The sequence below is a fragment of the Balaenoptera acutorostrata genome, chromosome 10 (genome assembly GCF_949987535.1).
Source record: "Balaenoptera acutorostrata chromosome 10, mBalAcu1.1, whole genome shotgun sequence".
NCBI lineage: Eukaryota > Metazoa > Chordata > Mammalia > Artiodactyla > Balaenopteridae > Balaenoptera > Balaenoptera acutorostrata.
Window position 1 is genome coordinate 32,859,750 of NC_080073.1, and position 21,393 is coordinate 32,881,142.

General features: G+C 44.8%; 1 protein-coding gene across 5 annotated transcripts in view; it reads left to right on the forward strand.

Moving 5' to 3' along the window:
* The window catches only part of ARHGEF3 (Rho guanine nucleotide exchange factor 3), a 309,968-nt gene that overhangs the window by 235,235 nt on the left and 53,340 nt on the right, over positions 1-21,393 (forward strand). Inside the window, exon 1 of one of the 5 annotated variants that reach the window (XM_007192290.2) lies at positions 7,411-7,642. The exons of the other annotated variants lie outside the window; for them this stretch is intronic. Coding sequence (XP_007192352.1) covers positions 7,547-7,642 — 96 coding nt within the window. The 5' untranslated portion in view covers positions 7,411-7,546. Of the gene's footprint in view, positions 1-7,410; positions 7,643-21,393 lie in introns of those variants that run through there. 5 annotated transcript variants of the gene reach the window in all.

Genomic DNA, 21,393 nt, shown 5'->3' on the forward strand with positions numbered 1-21,393 from the left:
AAAAATTCTCTGAATTTACCTCCTCTATGACATGTTCTTTGATTAGTGCCATTTCAATTTAATTTTTATTTCAACAAATATGGATCCTTGTACCATGCGCCAGCATGATAGAAGGAGCTGAGCCACTGTGGTGATGGAGATCCTTGTAGGTGGAGACACACTGAGTCAGTCATTATGAGCGGGATGAGTATTATTAGGGAGAGACAGGTACTCGGCACTGTGAGGGTACAAAGTAAGGGTTCCCCTTGCCTGCGGATTGAGGACAGTCTTGGGGGAGAGGAATTAGCCAGGAAGCCATCTGGTTGATGGTTCTTGTCATGCCAAAGAACTAAATGATCATACAGTAATAAAAGTTGGTGAACTAGAGGCTGGTGCTTTTCTTCAGCCTTCCGTTGCCAAGGCTTTTGGTTCAGTCAGAATTGCAGGCATCTGAGACCTTTGTTTGCTGAGCTTGCTTTTGGATGTGAGATGGAAAAATTCAGACACAGCAGAAGCTCCTGTAACTCAGCTCACTTAACCAACACCCTCCACCCCCCTGTAGTATTATGGGATGCCCACAGCACAAGGAACACTTTCAGCTAATTGGCTGCTCTCTACCACACACCAGCCGACTTCCGCTCCCACCAGATGAGTGAGACACAGGCTTGCCAGGAGTCCCAGAGTCTGTTTGTGCTGGTTGAACTCGTTCTGTAATTAAGGTCTTCTGCTCACGCCACCCTCCCCTCCCCACCCCCACCAAAGCCCCAGGTATTTTTCAAGAAAACATCTCAAGCCAACCGCCCTCCTCCCATTCTCTACTGCTGGAGCTAATTTTTTAAAAACTTAAATGCAGTCATGCCCCCTGGCTATGAAGATAAGCATGTTTTTAATTGGAACTTTGGATACCAGATTGTAAATCAAAGTCCCAAGAGCCAGAACACATCTCCTTGTGGGTGGCTTAGTTGGTAGTTTACTGGGAATGTGGGCTTGCATTATTTTTCATTGTATCCCTGATGCACCCATATGTTTTTAGCAGGCTGTCCAGCATGTAATAGTTCCTTAGTACTGCCTGAGCAAATAAGCAGCTCTCTGTGCCTAGTCTAGATTGTGATGCTACAACCAATGGGCTAATTACCACTGGACACCTCTGGCCTGAGGATCTGTGGTTCCAGTGTCTCTGGAAGGGCGGGGGCCCAGGTTCATTATTGGGCTTGCTGATAATTCTCACACTTTACTACTCAAACAATGTGCTCTGAGGGTGTTTATCAAAAATACAAATTTCTGGAGTCCACTGCTAAAGATTCCAAATCAGCAGACCCAAAGTGGGGCCCAGTGATATGGATTTGATAAGCTTCTCAGTTGATTTCACTGCAGGTGGTCTCTGGAATTATTGTCCCTAAATTCACACAACTCATGTTTCTATAGATGTGTAGGTTTTCAAATCCTGGCCAGAAGATATGAATAGTGCTATATTTCATTGTTATGCACATTTCCCCCACATTTTAACTTCTCTGGAATTGGGATGTATCTTACAATTGATCACCTGTTATAACTTAATTGGCAACATTTTTTTCTTTCTTGGTTGTACATAAAAATAATAGCACATATTACAGTCTTTGGCATCTTAGGTTTGATGAAATATAGCACTTTGATTGCTGAGTTTGTAGTTGATGGAAGAGAAAACACTTCCACTATCCAAAGCTAGAATTTATACATTTTAGATTCCACTTTCTCCATGCAGTGGTTAGTATAAAAACCGTACGTGATGCATACATTAGCTATAGTCTGAAGGGAATAAATAGTTTTGGAGTATAACAAATTTATTAAACTTTTGGTCAAAAAATATGAAATACTCTCAAACAAATGCAGACTCCCCACAAAGTTCAAAGTGTACAGAAGGTTCTAAAGGTTGGCTTAAATTCTGTAAGCAAAGCAAGCCTGCTGATAGTAATCAGCTCAAATTGGAGAAAGTCAGGATTCTTATTGCAAAATCTTCAGTGAAGACAGGTTTCTGATTGCACAGGCTATGCTATGTATCAAAAACACAGTAAACTGTACACTTTTGGGTTTTTATTTCATCACCGAGTTTGCATTTCTGCCCCCCAAAACAATTAAATATGGTGGTAAAGTTTGTCCTGGGAAAAACCAAGCTTTGAAACATTTCTTCCCCCTCCCCAAGTTCTTCTTAAAGTATTATCTGTCATTGCAACTTTCATTTTCACTGGCCTTTTGAAGTACATTTTCATATCTGAAACAATTTAAGATGATTTTCTGTCCCCCTCCCCACTTACTCCCATGTTCTTTATTCTCTTGTCCTTTCATGCTTTATGAAATCTGTTATTCAGTTAAGGGTCAGGTATGGGCATGAAGGAAAGATTCTAGGCATGTCAATATTCTGAGGCTTCTTGGCACTCAAGCATTTTTTTCATTGCTCCACTATGCCTAAACTGACATTTGACATCAATCAGTGATCAAGGTCTAAAGCGAAAATATTCTTGAGGTCAAAACCAACAGATTGTCATGGCTCTGATGCCATATTTCAGCTCTACCCTTTAATGCATGGTTTCTCAACTGTGCATTATAAGCATTTTGGACCTGTTAATTCTTTGGTGTGGGGGGCTGTCCTGTGCATTATAGGATGTTTACCAGGATCCTGGCCCTCTACCCGTTAGATGCCACTAGCACCGTCCCCTGGTGACAATCAAAAATGTCTAGACATTGCCAAATGTCACCTAGGGGACAAAATCGCCCCCAGTTGGGAATCACTGCTATAATGATTGTACCTGTCTGTGGTATATCAGGGCATGACACATATCATTCTTTGTTTTTAAACATAAAATCTTGATTGGTTTTGGATTATAGCTAATAAGTCACAGGATTAGCTCAATACTGGGAGAAAGAGATGCTATCACCTTACTGGATTTTCAGACTTGTTTCAGAAAATGAGATCTATAAGAGAAGGCAAGAATGAAGTCTTCCAGCTGTAGAATATCCAGGTGTATATTTTCATAAATCTAACCTGGAGCCAGTGGACATCTCCCCAGGCAGAGGGAGAGTTTTAGTTGATTTTAGGTATTGTCAGTGCTTTATTTGTGCCATTTTTACCTGTCTGGCAGTAAACCACAGTCCTGATCTCTCAGAATTCACTGCCAGAACTTCTTCAGGCTTTTAACTCCCCTCTCCCATCAAGACTGAAGTTGCAGAGAGGGAAGGGAGCTTGGTCATTAGCTGGGAATGTCACCTAAATAGAAGGAGAGGGGAGGGGGGCTAGTACACACATGTCCAACATGTACCTACATGACCGTGTCAGATTAGCAGGGGGTAGACAAGATAGCTCCAGCTGCCAGGGAAGCAGATGGAGGTGCATTGCGTTTGAAGGCTAGGCTTTAGGGTATCAACTACTGTCACTTGCACTCCTTCTGCAAATACATACCTCACAGCAGAGGTTACAGGTGAAAGGCCATGTTTTAAACTCAACCGTATTTCTCGAGCAGGTGCGCCTCACACACCTTTCTGGCATAGAGACTCAGGAATGGGTGGGGATATTAAGTATATTGCTGTCAGAAGAAAGCATTGTCCCGTTGGCTGAGAAGACTGTCACAACCACTTTGATTTCTGAAGTTTTAGCCTCATGCTGGGCCTGTTCTGCTCACAGTCATGGCAGTGGGATTTGAGGAGTTGATTGATGGTCTCCCAGTCATGCCTGGCTGTCTGTCTAAAAGGAGCTAACAACCCGAGCTAGGCTTGTGGGTGGAAGCCCACCCCTCCATCAGCAGCACAAATGAGCCCTGCTCAGCCCAGGCGAGAACACAGGCTCTGCTCTTGGCACCATTCCTGGAAACGCAGAACAGGCTTCTTTATTCCAGTCTCCAGGCTTCTGGCTAGCGAGAAACACTGCCGGGCTGTGAAGCGTTTTATAGGATCATAACGAGTTGTGCCGAAGGCGAGTTCTGAAAGGCACTTTGTGCCATTGCTTTGAGTGAAGCTGACTGTTAGGGCAGTGTTGTTCTTAAGCCCATAAACACACACACAGGCAGGATGGGGAATGCTGGGCTCCTGGGGCTGCTCAGCTCGGCAGCATTGCAGAGTTGGACTGACTTCTCTCCACTGTGATACCAGCTTCAGGGCTGTGCTTGGGAGCCCTCCTGTAGAGCAGCCTGCTTTCTGACCAAGTCTTTGACCATGGACACCCCTGGTTGGAATCCTATGCAGATTGCCCAGATCTGCTAATGTTGGAGTAGTGCATCACACACAAGGGAGGTTCTGAAAGTGGAAATTGCATGGAGTCAAAAATACCCTTGAAAATCCTTTAAATGTCTCAAGGACCACATATATGGCTTGTGTATACCCAAAATTGCAGGTTTCAGTTTACAGATCTTATTGTATGAAAAATACATGTCTTTAGGTATCAGAATCTTATTCACCGTGGTGAGACATTCAAGCTATGAGAGGCTTGGAAGCATCAGACCACCCAAAGGAACTCCAGATTCCCATCTTCCCTTTTGCACTCATCTGGGGCTTGTGCTTTTTTTTTTCCCCCAGCACAATTTAAATTGTTACTGGCCATTAGCAATCTCTCTCTCTCTCTCTCTTCCTCTTCCTTTTCCTCTTCCTCTCTCTCTGCCTAGCATACATACTGGGAAAGACATAAGTTTGCTGCACATATATTGTGCCATGTGTATTGACTTATTTTTATGGTTCCATCTTTTGAAGGGGGGCAAAAAAAATGTTTTAAGAGCAAGTGGATATGGCAGCCTTTTCATCAACCGACATGACTCTTCTTTGCTCTATGATATTTGTACGTGAGGTTAAAGTTCCCTCTCTTGCATAGGGTTTATTTATTACTACACTGGACTTACATATGCCAGACTTTGTGCTTGGTCCGGAGAATCCTGCAGTGAGTAGCCTAGTCCCAGGGCTGGCATAGTTTACCAGGGTCACTCTCTTCTTCACCAAGTGCTGGATGTACACTTCCCAACTGGAGGTCAAGGCCGAGTGAGCTCCAGCAGGGATCAAAGCCCGTCCATGAAGGGACTGTTACTGGCCAGAGCCACCTAGTTGAGGTGGTGAGAGGCCTTTGGTGGCAAAGCTAATCAGGGGCTGCTTTGGTTGGTTGCCCTTGGAGGTGGGATTCCCCTCACTCCCCCCCGCAAGCTTGGCCAGACTTGCAGTGAGCATCTGTGTAAGCTCTCCATCAGCACAGTTCAGGCTAAAAGGACAAAGTTGTGTTCAGGAATACAGGTAGGAAAAAAATCAGTGGTCCTGAGCCACTCTTTCCTACCCCAAACCTCTTTTTCAACTACTTCCTTCCCACTGCTTTAGGTTGTATATTTGAGGGAAAAAATTCAGGTGCTCTCTTCACTGTCAGTTGGAACTCACTCATTCAGGAGCTTCCTTTACATGGGTGGCAAGAGTGAGGCTGGCAGAACTGGACCAGATTCTCTCTGCTTCTGAAGGCAGTTTGTCCACACTAGCTGGGCAGGAAAGCCAGCAAATTTAGTGCCAGCGTGTGGGTTTTCACCCCCGAGGCGGGGATGAAAGGGCTGTATAGCATGAGGTTTCCTGCCTGGAAAGTAGGAACTGCTGGATTCTGGCCTCAGCTGGAGCAGAGAACACTGAAACAGAGACTAGATATTTCCATTCCCACTACCTCCTGCACACCTAAGAAGTCAAAAGGAAAGACGTCATCTCCCTAGACCCCCACCTGCTGTGGCCATGACTTTGACAGGAGGGGGAAAAAATTCAACACTGTAGTCTACAAAATAACTTTTGAGATAATGTTCATTTTAATATTTTAAAAATTAATTTCTAATTTCCCAACACATGGATATGTTTTTCATGTAAAAAATTTAAGAACATATTAGCTATAATGTGAAGGCTCCTTTGTCCACTACTTTTAATTCCCTTGGAACTGATTGCCTCCTTTCAGCCCTATGAAAACTTGCTGTGGATCCTTCCAGATGGTTTTCAATGGTATTTACCTACATTTCTCTATAGAAAATATAGAGAAATTTGTAGATGTGGGGTTTTTTTTAACACAAATGGGAAAATATATGGTATTCTTTTTTTTTTTTTAATAACTTTATTTATTTATTTATTTATTTATGGCTGCATTGGGTTTTCGTTGCTACACACGGACTTTTCTCTAGTTGCGGCGAGCGGGGGCTACTCTTCGTTGCGGTGCGCAGGCTTCTCATTGCGGTGGCTTCTCTTGTTGCGGAGCATGGGCCCCAGGCGCACAGGCTTTCGTAGTTGTGGCACGCAGGCTCAGTAGTTGTGGCTCACGGGCTCTAGAGCGCAGGCTCAGTAGTTGTGGCGCACGGGCTTAGTTGCTCCGCGGCATGTGGGATCTTCCTGGGCCGGGACTCGAACCCGTGTCTCCTGCATTGGCAGGCGGATTCTTAACCACTGCGCCACCAGGGAAGCCCTGTGGTATCCATTTGTAGATGTGGTTTTTTTTTTTTTTAACACAACTGGTATTATACTGTGCTTACTCTGCAATTATTTTTTAACTGAACCTAATACATTTGAGAGCTTTCCATGGCACACCCACAGACCCATCTTCTGTTTGACTGCAGCTGAGTGGTGTCCCATAGTGATAAGAGTTTACCTAAGCACTCCCCATTGGTGGATGTTAGTTGTTTCCAATTTGGGTTTGTTTTTTACTGTCCCAGACAGGGTTGCAGGGAATGATCTTATAATTGCCTATTGGGCACCTGCAGTGTGTTTCTCCAGTAAGGTGTGGCAGTGCCGGCTCATCACTGCACAGCTTTACCTTGACACACCCTGTCAGATTCCTCTTCTGAGTGGCAGGCAGCCTCTCACCAGCCTCTTCATACTTAAAAATGGGCGCAGAAGACAGGGCTCTAGGAAACTTTTTGGAAGTGGTGGAAATGTTTGGTGTCCCGATTGTGGAGGTTACACGAGTGTTTAGATTTGTTAACACTCAATTAACTGTACAATTAAAATGGGCGCCTTATAGTGTTTGTAGATTATACTCCAGTGATGTTCATTTAAAAAAAAAATGTATAGGGAGAGACTGGCTAGGAATAAGGAAAGACAGAATACTGCTTCTTCATGTGGGTTTTTCAAACGCTTACTTTCCCCCAAGGCCGCTTGCCTCCGCCCGGCTTCGCCCCAACCTCCGTTCTACCCGCCGCCTCTTCCACCCCAAGTGTGCCGCGGAGCCCAGCTGGAGCTGCCACTGGGCTGGGTGGCCCCGAGCCGAGGGCCCGCGGGAGGAAGGGTCCAGCCGCCGTATACCGCCGCGGCTCGGGAGGGGGCTTCAGCAAGGCGGCACCTGGGAGCTCCCTGGACGCGTCGGGGGCCCCGCCCACTCCCCCCCCCCCCCCCCCGCCTAGACGGGCGGGCGGGCTCGGTCTAGGCTCCGCCCCCTTGTAGCCGGAGCGTCAGAGTCAGGTCGAGCTAGGCTAGAAGCCGGCTGTCAGTCTCCGTGTAGCCGCTGCAGCCGCCCGGCACCGTGGAGCTGGGACCCCCTTTCGCCTGGGAGTTTTGTGGTCGCATCGGGTCAGCGGTGACATCCCAACGGGCAGGCCCGGCAGCTGCCATGGTAGCCAAGGATTACCCCTTCTACCTCACGGTCAAGAGAGCGAACTGCAGCTTGGAAGTACCCCCGGCCAGCAGTCCAGCCAAGGACTCCGAGGTAGGGCCTCCACCTGGACCTTTCCGGGTCCGTCTTTCTCTCCATCTCTTACTCTCTCTGCTCCCTCCTTGTGTCACTGTCTCTCTGTTTCCATCTCTCACTCTGTGCATTCCTCTTCCTCTCTCTCCATCTCTCATACACTCTTTCTGTCTCTCTGTCTCCCTGTCTCCATCTCTAACTCTGTCTCTGTCTCTCTGCCTCCCTTCCATCCCCTCTATGGATCAAGAGAGCGCCACCTCCTCTGTTCCCATCTCTCTTCCTCCCAGCCTGAGGGCAGCAGCCTCTTTGCCCCTGCCTCTCTTTTGTGTCCTGCAGGGCTCTCAGACTGTCGATCCACTCCGAAGAGGGACTTACTGCATCAATGGGCTTGGTCGTCAGGGAAAAGCTACCCTTTTTTTTTTTTTTAATAAATTTATTTGTTTTATTTTTGGCTGCGTTGGGTCTTCGTTGCTGTGAGCAGGCTTTCTCTAGTTGCGGCGAGCAGGGACTACTCTTCCTTGCGGTGCACGGGCTTCTCATTGCAGTGGCTTCTCTTGTTGGGGAGCTCAGGCTCTAGGCACACGGGCCTCAGTAGTTGTGGCACGCGGGTTCGGTAGCTGTGGATTGCGGACTCCAGAGCGCAGGCTCAGTAGCTGTGGTGCCCAGGCTCAGCTGCTCCGAAGCATGTGGGATCTTCCCGGACCAGGGCTCGAATCCCTATCCCCTGCATTGGCAGGCGGATTCTTAACCACTGCGCCACCACGGAAGTCCAGGGAAAAGGTACCCTTTAAGCACAGGTTTCCTCTTGCAGGGGTTGACCAGGCAGGGGGACATTCTTGTGGACCCCTCAGGACATCTCATCTGTCAGGCTTGGACTTGCAGCTGTTTGGCAGCAAAGACGGGTCACAGCACCTCTGCTTGTCACCTGTGGCCAGTGGGTGTCATTCAGTTGGGTGTCTGGCAGCTAAATGAGTAATCTGAGTGTCTCCCACATGGATTCTTAAAATGAATTAAACTCCTCCGGGCAGTGGGAAGCCCTCTTGGAACATTGAAAACATTTCTCTTTCTGGTAACTTTCCTGTGCCTTGAGGGTAATGTGAGGGAGTCCTCCTGGCTTGTGTTTAGTCTGCTTTTTCCTCCTGTGTGTTATATCTCTGGCAAAGAGCTCACTGGCCTTAAAGGTTGGGTTCAGGTAGAGGAGAAAGCGTCCCTCTCTTTCGTTGAGGATCTTGGGGAATACGGTTGCTTTCATGAGACTGCACCTTTGCTGTGGCTAAGCTGTAGTAGAACCCACAGGACCGAGATCATCATTTCCGCTGGTGTGTATCTGGGAGATCTCCACTCTCCCTCACCACGACCAAGAAAGTCTGGAGGCAAGTGTGCATCCGGCCTTGTCACAGTGCTCTTGGGGGTCCACCCACCTGCCACCCTTGGGTCTGCCCAGCTATGTGCTCTTGGTTCACTGAATTATGTATGTTCGGGAGGACGGCATCAAAGATTCATTGCCTCTAACAAGAGCTGCTCCAAGCTGACAAGACTCCAGGCAGTCTCAGGTTGTAATCAGCTTTCTGTAAGTTGAGTGCAAACTAACTTCTCACCCCCATCCCCATCCCACACCTCAATTCAGTTGTGTATTTTCACAAAGGGTTTTTGTTCCCAGCAGCTGTGGAAGTGTGATGGCCTTAGTGGTGTTTGGACTCTTATTTAAGTTTTGACAGGACAGTACCTGCATAGAACTCAGGTTGTTCAGGCTTGGAATGGATATATGATTTTTTCAGTGGGAAGTTCATAATTTAATGAGTGTGGGAGCAGTGAAGCTAGTGTCCCCTCAGACTCCTTTTGGAAGGAAACGAAGCATAACCTAGTTTAATGAATAAATTGAATTGGGTCAAAGAAAAGAATAGTGAGAATAGCTCTGGACTCTAACTAGTCCCTTCCTGCTGTCACTTAGTCCTGTATTTTTGTGTAGTTTGGCTAAAGCCTTAGGTATAAAACCCATCTGCTTAATCTTTTCTTATTCTTGTTCTTAGAATATAAATATATCTGTATATCACAAATGTGGTAAGAAAAATGTATCACCAGATGTCAGATATCAATTTTCTTCATGGTAGCTGAATCCAGATTATAAAATGTGACTTATTTTTCTTTCATGGGGAGGTTCTGGTGTGAGAGTAAGGGTGGGAGAGGAACAGTTTCCACAGTAGTTGGTAAATATTTTTCAGGTATCACTATTAAGGATTTTTTTCCCCTAGTGTTTAAATCAGAGTAGGAATATCTCTTTTGCTGTATACTCCTCAAGTCAGAGGGGTCCAGTCCAGTACATCTCCTAGCTTCATTAATCTGGCATATCGCTTCCTGATAATGGCGATAGGCAAAGTTGGAAAAAGAAACTTAAGTGATTTGGGGGCTCGTTTTCTGTTTCATCACCAGCTCAAAAGACAGCCAGCCCTTGTAGGCCTCACTTCTCCATCAGCAGTTAACTAAAATCATATTTTCTACCAGCAGGTGTCGTCAGCATTTGTAAGTGTTTAAAAAACAGCATACACTAGTTGGCCTTTTGAAAAACATGATTATATACTTGTTTATAAGCTAGGCATCGACTGTGAATTCCTATGAGAGTAATTTTTTAAGATCATTTTCCTTGTAGGAAGAATGTGGTTATGCTATAAAGAAGGATTGGCCTATCCAAAGTCCTTTTTGACCTTCAAAGGTAGTTGAAGCAAAGCACCTGTGCCCTTTAACTCACAATGGCTGTTCCTTTAGAATTTGCTGTGAGGAGGACAGTGGGCACAGCACTGCATGGGCAAGTGCCTTCTAGCATTTGTTCCTGTCCCTGCAGCAAGCGTGCAGGGCAAGACTCATGGGGAAGGGGCGGGTGTCACTGATGTGCATTTGATGCCATACACTTGAGCAAAAATGTGCAACAATAAACATTCTCTTGAAAGCACATCATGACAAAATTTCTACTTAAATTTAGATTTACTCTAATTTAAATGATTTAAATGATTTGTAAATTTTTAAATCTCAATGATAGTTTTCAGTGATAGAAAAAAATGATATATTTTAATTTTTTATTTTCTTTAAATTATCTATTTTAAACATTAAAATTATTCTACATGGATTATGACATTAATACAATACGGCTCCTTAATCTAGTATTTCTTATGACACAGGTATATGAGTTGGGTTGCAGATGTTTAATTTTAATACCATAACCAGCTAGATCCTTCCAGCTCTAATCATTAACTACAAAATCTAAGGAGCTTAGTTCATTTTAGTCCATAGCACTAGACTTTCACAGAGAAACATAGTATCATGTGGACATCATTAAGCTTGTTTCTTCTGATTCATTGATGCAGCTTTGCTCAACTGATCTGTTTTTATATTTATTGGGTGCTTATTTCTCATGCCAGGAGGAACTGCTTCTTCTAGGCATATTATGTGCTCTGAACACCTGATCAAGTCACTCAAAGAAAAGCTGTTAGTGCTAATGAATTACACTGATTCCAAGTTAAAAGTCACTATTTTCCCATGGTGAGGTTTGCTTTTATGAAAAGAAGGCTCAGAGGCTTCCCTGGTGGCGCAGTAGTTAAGAACCCACCTGCCAATGCAGGGGACACGGGTTCGAGCCCTGGTCCGGGAAGATCCCACATGCCGCGGAGCAACTAAACCCGTGTGCCACAACTACTGAGCCTGTGCTCTAGAGCCCGTGAGCCACAACTACTGAGCCTGCGTGCCACAACTACTGAAACCCATGCGCCTAGAGCCCGTGCTCCACAACAAGAGAAGCCACTGTAATGAGAAGCCGGCACCACAACAAAGAGTAGCCCCTGCTCGCCATGACTAGAGAAAGCCTGGGCATAGCAACGAACACCCGATGCAACCAAAAATAAATAAATAAATCTATTAAAAAAAAAAAAAAAGAAGAAGGCTCAAATGAGTGTATATGTTGGCTAAGGATGCTGGAGCCTCGTGAGAAGGTTTTAAGAGTTTGGGGTCCATTTAATGAAAACACAAAGTGGTGATTCTGTTATTTCTAAGAATTTCTAAGAATTTTTGGACAATTTGATGGACAGCTTACTTTTGGTTTTAATATTCACTATCTCAGATGTTGGTCAAGATTAGGCCAGATTTAGTTAGTGGTATTTGTAGTCATTGCCTTTGTCTCTCTTGTATATGTCTCTGACTTGTCTTTGTATATGTTCTAACTTTGACTCAGCCAGTAGCCTTATGCGGAAACTTGGAAAGACCTAAAAAATGATGGAATTCTTTTTCTAAGTACCACATCTAGTGTCTCACTTGAGAACCCAACAATGTTGTAAGGTCAACATAAAGCATGTATTATTCTCCCCACTTTATGAATAAGGATACTGAGGGGAAGGGACTTGCAGAAGGCCACTAAGAAAATCAGCAGCTGAGCCAAGACCCAATGCCAGGTTTCCTATTGGATTTAGTCTAGTGTTTAATACCAGTGTACCTTGTGGCATCTAAGGATGTTTACCTCTGTGAAGAAAAAGGTGGGGGGTGGGTATGCAAAACAACAGACAGGTAAAATGCTTTTAAGATATTTTCTTTTAAATATGTAATTGTGAGCACTTTATTAACTGAGGAGGTACCTTTCAAGCTTCAGTTCTAAAGGGCAAGGTGAACTCTATGCCCCGCCATAGTTTATGCCCCAGTCAGTCCACACGTGTATTTGAAACATATGCACCTGGAGCTGTGTTCATTACATGCCAGCTGGAGAGCTAAAGGGGTCAGCTGGTTTCTAGTAATTTATACGTTTCTTGGAATTTGTATCATATAGTGTTGAACTGACCATATATACAATCAACTACATGGAAATAGTTCTGAGGAGTTACTGAACTTAGAATCTTGGGGTTTCATCAGGTGATTAAATAGACTCCATGAATCATGTGGCTTCAGATGTTGCTGGATGGGGAGCCACGTTGATGGTAGAGGGCTATCACTTGCTGATAGGATCTGACTATGGTCATCGGCCATGGTTCTGAGGCTTGTTCCGTTGGATCGGTATCTTGGGGCTCTTGGTCCTCCAGGATACACATGAACTAGGAATAGGTTTATTAGAGAAAAATATGTTGACATGTGTACATTTGAGGCTGTTCAGGGCATCAACTCTGGAATAAGACTGCCCAGGTCCCAATGTCATCTCCACTACCTGCTAGTGATATAGCCTTGGACAATCTACTGTGCTTTTCTCTAAGCCCCAGTTTCCTCAGTGGTAAAATGGGCATGATGGTGGCTCTCCCATAATGAGATGATTCATGTACAGTGATTAGCACATACTAAGTGCTCAATAAATAACATCATCATCTAGACCTCTGTATCTCAAAAAGATTCCTAAAACAATTTTAAGAAGTATGATCACCATCCTAATTCCCTGAATGCTGTTTATGCACATCAGTGCAACAGGGCCTTACTATAAAGTCCCCTAATCATCCTTATAGTAATCCTTTGAGGTTGGTATAACTGCCCTTTATTGTAGAAGAAACTGAGGCTCAGAGCTGGCTAGTGGCCTTTCCAGGATGGCTGAGCTGGTAGATGGAGGAGCCAGTATTCACAACCCAGTCTAACCTTGAAGTCTATACTTTCCCAACCACATCACGTTGCCCCTAAATGACTAAATCACTGGGTCTCCTCACCACATAACACATGAAGGGTGAACCCGCCTGCTGGAGCAAATTGCCTCATGGTCAAAGGCCCATTTTTTCCTGAGTGTCTGGATAGGAGACCCACCATTAGTCAGTGCTCTGGCAGCCACTTCATAGAATGGCTGTGACCCACAGCAGTGAGGTTTGCAAGCCTTTGTTTGGGAGGGCTTTGGTAACTTCCGTTTTGTGTTTCTCAAGACCAAGGAGCTGGTCTTTGGCAGAATTCCGCATGCTCAGCGCTATGGAGGTGACACTGTTAGTTCTGTGATTAGTCATCTTGCTTATCTACATTAACCACTAGCCTTCCACATAAACCAGTAACTGGAAGCCCCTGCTGCCATCTGGATATTTGCAAATTGTGTCATTTTCTCAAGACACTCTGTGATTGCCTATAAAATCCTGGACCGGTGCCACTGTTTTCATAACAACCGAATTAAAATAAATTACTGATCATATCCTAATTTTGCAAAGTCCTGTGTACATGTAATTGTTACTAATGGTGTGCGTGTATCTGGAAGGGCTCCTTCATTTGTGATGTGTGCATGCAGTTGCCTTCCATAATTTGTCAGCTCTGGTAATGGGTACAGGTCTCACACAGAATGAGGAAATTGCTGTGATTGCATGGCCATTTATCCTCATTGTGTTGGCTCTTGGACTATCAGGAGTAAAGGCCAGTGGTTTCTAATGCCTTCCATTTTTTCTGACTTGACACCGGTTGTTAGCTTAGAAGAGGCCATGGCACAAATTAATCAAGAAAGGCTTCCAAACCTTTGGCTGGAAAAGGAGTGGGTCTTTTTAAGTCTAGAAACACTTGTGCCTGGACCTTCTGTGTTTGGGCCATTGTGCCCTTCTGCAAGAAGGCAGCTGATTATTAGTAAATTAATTGGAGCTGAACCAGAAACCTTAACAGTAAGTTCACTAGACTTTTTTTTTTTTTTTTCTTTTTCTGGCTCTTAAGATGAGGAGGAAAGGAGTAGCAAAACAGACTTTTTTCCGGGGATTTATGAAACAAACAAACAAAACTAGCCTCCAGGAAATGACCCAGGGTCATTGCATTAGAGAACCTGAGTGGGAAAGGCGTATTGAGAACATGAAGCCCAGTTCTTGTCCGCTGCTGGATCCATTTGATCTCGGCTTAAACACTTCCAGGAACCTTCTAAGGCTGTACATTCCATCCTTGTTCAGTGTAGATCATGAGAAAATCCTTTCTTAATTGTAACGTTGCTTTCTCGAGCTGAATATTATACAATGACACTTCCTCATGTGTTATCTCCTTGAGTATTTGAAAACTCTCTCCCTACCGTCTACTCCTACTCCATACGTGTGTGCTTGCACGTGCACACGCATGCACTCACACCACACTCTTCCACCAGGTGCTTGTCTTCTGGCTAGACGTCCTGGTTCCTCTAACTTTTCCAAATGGGACATAATGTCCAGTCTCTTTCTCCTTCTTGCTTATTTCCATCAGACATCCTCAGTGTCCTCTTGAGTGTTGATCAGCGTAAAGACACTGTATGATGCTGTATCAACAAACGAGATTTCTTTTATGTTTAACGTGCTTCCTTAGACAAGAGAAGTAGACTAATACATTGAAAAAATTTTTGAAATAGAGGTGACAGACTAAAGATTAATCTTTGTCATATGAATAATTTATACAGATATAAAAGAACACTCCAAGATGTCCATTGACAAATGGGCAAAAAGACAATAATAGGCAGTTCACACACAAGGAACAATGAAAGTAACATTGTTTTAAAAGTTCACTGTAATAGAAATTATAGAAATGGAAAAGGCAAATAATTGTAAGATGATATTTCATACCTAATTGATGTCACAAGTATTTTAAAGACATGATAAAACCCAAAGCTGGGGATGTTGAAGAGAAATAATTACTTCTGCATGAAATGAGGGGACTTGTCAGTGTATATTAAAAGACAAAAATGGTTCAAATCTTCGCACCCAGTACTCCAGGTCTTGAGGGAATAAAGCTATGTGTCCAAAGTTGTTGCAATAATGTTTATGTTTTATGTTTATACATTTTATAGGTTTCAAAGTACTTTTATATTCTTTGTCTCACCTGAGTATAATTATCCTCATTTTAAAGATAAGGATACCAGGAGTCAGAGAGGTTCAGTGATTTTCCCAGGATCACACAGCCGGGAATGGCAGAGCTAAAAGCTTGAAGTCTGATTGTCTGATTCCAATCTAGCGTCCTTTCCTACTTTCTTATAACAGCCAGAAGAGCCAACAACCTCTCTGACCTATAATGAGGGAATGGCTCCATGTACCGTGGCCTCTGGCCCAGGGGTCAGTGACATCATTTGAGCCGTCACACACTCGCAAACAGAAATACCCTAATGTTCCTGGGAAAAATAAAGAGGCGGAAAGTTGAGCATAATTATATACGTGATGTAACCAATTTAAATGTATATGTATGCACATGGGATCTAGAGAAGTGGAGGAAGGGATGCTTCAATCAGAGCATCCTCCTTCCTTTCTCATTGTGATCACTATAGCAATGCCACTCAGTGTTCAAATAACAGTCAATTATTTTCACATGCATTCTCTCCTTTGAATCTTGCACAGCTTAGGGACCTGTGCAAGGCAAGGACTGTCCTCTTTGTCTGTCAACTGAGGAAACAGAGATTCAGAGAGATTAGGAGGCAGGGCCGAAATGTTGGTCCCTCCTTGACTAGCCTTGACCTCTTGGCACACCAGAATATTGGCTCAAGCCAGCCGTGTTCCTGAGTGAGGTTGGTTGTAAGCAGCACTATTTTGTGAGTGTTCAAAGTGAACCCCATTAAACTTAGCCTGAACACTGCATGCAGTGACCTCACCTGGGGGCTAATGGACTAGTGGACCCTTCCCTTGGCCTGCACTCCTGCAGATCCAAGTGCAAGGTCTTACTTTATAGTCTTACTTTATATTTGATGTGAGATCCCTGTTAGAATAAACAGAAAGCCCACGAAGAATGGATAGACACAAACTTCTGTACATGTAGATGACATCCCTTAAAATGATGTCTTTCTGAGCTCTGCAGATGTAATTTGCACCAGAGGTGATAATTAAACGGTAAAAACAAATAGAGCATTTCCCCCAGGGTACTGTTTCCATAGATACCACTAGAGTTGGCAACCTGACTGAATTAAATAAAACGGAGAGCCTATGTCAGGACTTTGAAAAAAATAGTTAAATGTTTATCAGGTGTCATACATTGTCAGATTTGGAAGTTTGGAGTCTTGCTGGAGGAAGAAGCTGCAGAAGGGAAAAGGGAACCAGTCAGTGGGTAGAGAGAGATGGAGTTGGGCCTGATGGCCAAGGGGACCGAGTGATAAGGTTTCCCTCTGTGCTTTCTGGTCCTGACACAAGGCCAGTGCAAGCTCCCTCCTCAAGTGTGTTATCTTATATTGAAATGCTAACATTCCATAACCCCCAAGTGACACAAGCATGTCAAGAACGACCCCAGGCAAATACAGAGAAGATAATTAAAGATCACTGATGAAGACGAGTGTTCTTATTTTTGACTTCACGGAGGTGGGGGGTGGGGTGTGGGTGGCCCATCTGTATCCTGTTAGGTTTTGGCAGTTTTGGTTCATTTTCTCACACCTCGTCAGCCATCCTCCTTGCTGGTTGGTGATTGGTGATTGGTGTGGTCTTGCAGAAGGGGTCTGACACTACTGTGAAGAAGGAAATAGACTGAAGAGGAAAAAATTGGTGGTAGCTTAAGTGTCAACCACAGACGCACAGTGAAGAGTCCTTGCCTTCCGCCTCAGCTGTTTGGTGGAGACTTTTCGGAGAACTTTGAAGGAGACAGCATCAGAAAAGACACCTGGTTTTCTCTCGTTAGTCTCTGAATGTTTTATTCCCAGGCTTTAACAGTTTAGAAGAGCGAGCCTTTGTTCTGGCTCAACATCAGGAAATCTTTGCTTTGGAGGACTCTTAAGTGCTCATCTGAATTTCTTTAGCAGCAACTGTTTCTAAGCTGGTTCTTACAAGAGTTTCACTACTAGCTGGGGACAGGGCGCAAATAAGCTCAGCTTCTTGGAACCTCAGCGTCTTTGTTTCTGAATGAGTGGACTGGGTTAGATCTTTATTTCCCAGAAGATGGGTTTCTTACCACTTGTGGTAGCTCAAATGATACAGGACAAGGTGACACGGAAACAAGACACAAAATAATTTAGAATCACTTTCCCTTTCCAATTCTCTTCTGATCCTTCTCATTATGTCAAGGAGAAAGTCTCAGTTTGGAGCTAGTGTGTCTTTAATGCCTCTCTATCACTTGCTAATTTCCCTTTTTAACAAAGCACAGGCCTCAGGCAGGCCAGAGTCTCTAACAAAAATTTAACAATAGGGTTCATTTTTTTAAAGGTAGTTTCTATTTATGGCAGGTGATAGTGATTTTCTGTTTAAGGCAGTGATAGAGTTTATTTTTGCAATAAGTTTTGTTAAGTAAAAAATGAGTAATTTAAGGAAACATTATGTAATAGCTCAGAGGATATGTACACAGGACAAAAGATTGGCGTGATGGTACCGAGAGTTTGGAAGCAGTGCATTAGGCATGTTCTGAGGCCTTTCCAGGGTTAGCACTCTGCAACAAAAATTTCCAGGTTTGGCCACAGCCACTTACAGACCAGAAATTTGAGCTTTGAGCATAGGACCCAGATTTCAGGTATTAAGATTTTTAAATAGATAAAAACTGGCTTTAATGTGACGTAGAACACTATTATGGACAAGTTGTTAGCCAATTAAAAAAAATAAAACTGGATTTCTGTTCTAAGAACAAAAATCTTTTTCTTTTCAAAACTTTAAAGTTCCAAAATTCCAGCTGAAATCATTTAACCCTTCCTCCTTTTCCCCTTCACCCTGAGGGAAGGATTGAACAAGATTGCATTTTAATTTGGGGCAGCCATAGAGTGAGTATAGTGATTACAAACTTGGATTTAAGGGTCAGACTGAGCTGAGTTTGAATCCCAAACTTGGCCCCTTGTGAGCCAAGAGACCTTGGACCAGTGACTCATCCTCTGAGCCTCAGTTTCCTCATGTGTAAAATGAGAACTTCCAAGGGAATTGTGAAGATGCTATGGGCACGCAGAAGGCCTCCACAGAGCAAATGCTCCACAAACCGTTAGCCTCAGCAGCATCTGTTGTGCGTGTCCATAAGTTGAGTGGAAGCTGTGGACGGACATCCCTGTCCAGTGGTCTGCTGCAAGGTCACCCCTTCCTTTTAGGAAACACCCACCCAGTTTCCAGGGATCCGGGTTGGCACTGGGCATTATTTTTTTGAAAAACAAGATGTTCCGAGCACACTGGCAAGCTTCGTATTTATTCCTGCCAGGTAGGATGAAAAAATTTAGTGTGGTTTTCTAGTGTTCGCATAATGACTGTCCCGTAGTGGGTGGGGTGTGAGCTCTGGGTAGAGAGGCTCCCTGCTCATGGGAGATGAGTGTGTGTCATCATCCTCAAGGCCAGCTCCCACCTGACACGGATCATCGGGAACCGTACCCACGTTCCAACCGCAGACGCAGACCCAGGGAAGGTGAGGAGGATTAGGTTGCTTTGGGAGCTCTTCATGCCCTACTCATTAGCAGCACACTTTAATTATAAATAGGTCCTTTGTTAGGAATGTGGGGAAACTCCATAGCATGAGGGATACAAGTTGCTGAAGAGTTGGACAACTAAAAATGACTCCCAGTGCTCTTTGCTTGTCAGTAAATATTTGTGAAGACCAGACTCTACCTAGCTTTTTCTTTTTTTTTTTTCTGGGTTTAAAGAAGAGAAAGGCATGCTTTTGACCCTCAAGGAACTTTTCCTTGAGTTTGGTGAGGTCATTCACAACATTAAAGTACAGGCAGTGATTGTCAATCAGCAGAAAGCTGGGTGGTGAATTAACAGCCTCATTGGGGGAGTTTGGCAGACTGAGAGGGGGTCATCCAATGAACCCCCTGGTGCTGGATGCTAACACACCAGTCCCCAGGCCTGCCCTTAACACTAGCATGGCACCTGTGTGCCTGGCTGGGCACCCTAAGATGCTGGGGGAGCACCCCAGAGGGGCTGCTGATTCCAGAATGACAGGGCTTGAACGTCAAACCAACAGCTCCTACTTTTTCACTCCCTCCATCAGTCTCTTCTGCCTCTACAGTCTTTGATTTCTTCAGGGCTCCCCTCACCTGGCTTAGGAAATGAGCAGTGCTGTGGTTAAGAACCCAGGCCTTGTAGTCTAGCAGCCTTGTGCTCAGTCCTGGCTCCACCACTCACTGCCAGCTCTGTGACCTCAGGCAAAGCTCTTAACCCCTCTGAGCTTCAGTTGTCTGCTTTGTGAAATGGGTATATTAATAGTACTGACTTAATAGAAAGCAAGGAAATCATGCATAGAACACACTTTGGCACAGCCTGGCTCAAAATTGCCCTCAAGGGCTTCCCTGGTGGCGCAGTGGTTGAGAGTCTGCCTGCCAATGCAGGGGACACGGGTTCGGGCCCTGGTCTGGGAGGATCCCGCATGCCGGGGAGCAGCTGGGCCCGTGAGCCACAATTACTGAGCTTGCACGTCTGGAGCCTGTGCTCCGCAACAGGAGAGGCCGCGATGGTGAGAGGCCCGCACACCGCGATGAAGAGTGGCCCCCGCTTGCCGCAACTGGAGAAAGCCCTCGCACAGAAACGAAGACCCAACACAGCTAAAATAAATAAATTTATTAAAAAAAAAAAATTGCCCTCAATATTATTACTGTTATGTTGTTACTGTAAAAGGAAGTTGTGTATCCAGGGAAGCCAGTATGGGGGTTGCCGGGAAAGCTTTCGAGTCAGATAGAGTTGAATTTGAATTTCAGCTCTGCCAATTAACTACTGGGTATGACTTGGGACAAGTCACCTCACTTCTCTAAACGCCTGCTTCCTCTTCTATAAAATGGGGTGATGGCATTGCTATGTGGGATAGATGAGCGAGTGTATGTGTGTGCCAGCATCTGGCACCAGGTGACCCCATGGCTCTGGGTACCTCCTCCTCCCCAGCCAGGGGTCCCTCATTGTCTACATAGTGCTTCCTTCTCTTCTATTTTTTTTTTTTTTTTTTTTTTTTATTTATGGCTGTGTTGGGTCTTCGTTTCTGTGCGAGGGCTTTCTCTAGTTGCGGCAAGCGGAGGCCACTCTTCATCGCGGTGCACGGGCCTCTCTTGTTGCGGAGCACAGGCTCCAGACGCGCAGGCTCAGCAATTGTGGCTCACGGGCCTAGTCGCTCCGCCGCCTGTGGGATCTTCCCAGACCAGGGCTCGAACCCGTGTCCCCTGCGTTGGCAGGCAGATTCTCAACCACTGCGCCACCAGGGAAGCCCCTCTTCTATTTGTAAAAAAAATTTTTATTGTTGTTTTCATTAGTTTAATCCTCAGATATCTTTTTTTTTAATTGAGGTAACATTGGTTTACAACATTATATAAGTTTCATGTGTACAACATTATATTTTGACTTCTGTATACTCACCAACAAAAGTTTCATTTCCATCCATCACCATACAGCTCACCCCCTTTACCCATTTGCAATCCCTCCACCCCGTTCCCCTCCTTCTCTTCTTGACAAAATCGGAAGAGAAGAATTACACCTGGGTCAGGTGTGGGATGACCGACTTCTCTGTTTCTAGAAAATTGCTAGAATCTGTGTGTAGGTTGGGGCCCTGGCAGCATGTAGTTTATTTAGTAGCAATTCTGGAGGCTTTGTAGGGCCAGGCGGCCCCTTGCCACCCCTCTGCACAGCCCTGCTTTGTAAATTCAGGAGCGACCCAGAGCCCGACTCCTACATGGTGGGGCAGAAGGAGGGAGCGCCTGGCTGGTAAATGAGCGTCCCCCCCATCCCTGGTGGTGCTTAGGGATTTGGGGAAATGTTTGTCAGGTTAGACCCTCAGTAGTCTCCCAAAGGAGCCCTTCCCTCTATAGCTGGCCCGTGCTGGAAAACTCATGGGAACTTTGCCCCCTTCTGCCACAGGAACACTTTACTTCAGGAATAAAGAACATTTTTCTTTTACCACAAAACTGCCTTTGTCTTTCCTGGAAACTTTTATTGGCAGCCCTTACCACTGAGTCTCCAGTGGCAAAACCAAACAACCAAATCACAGGTTTG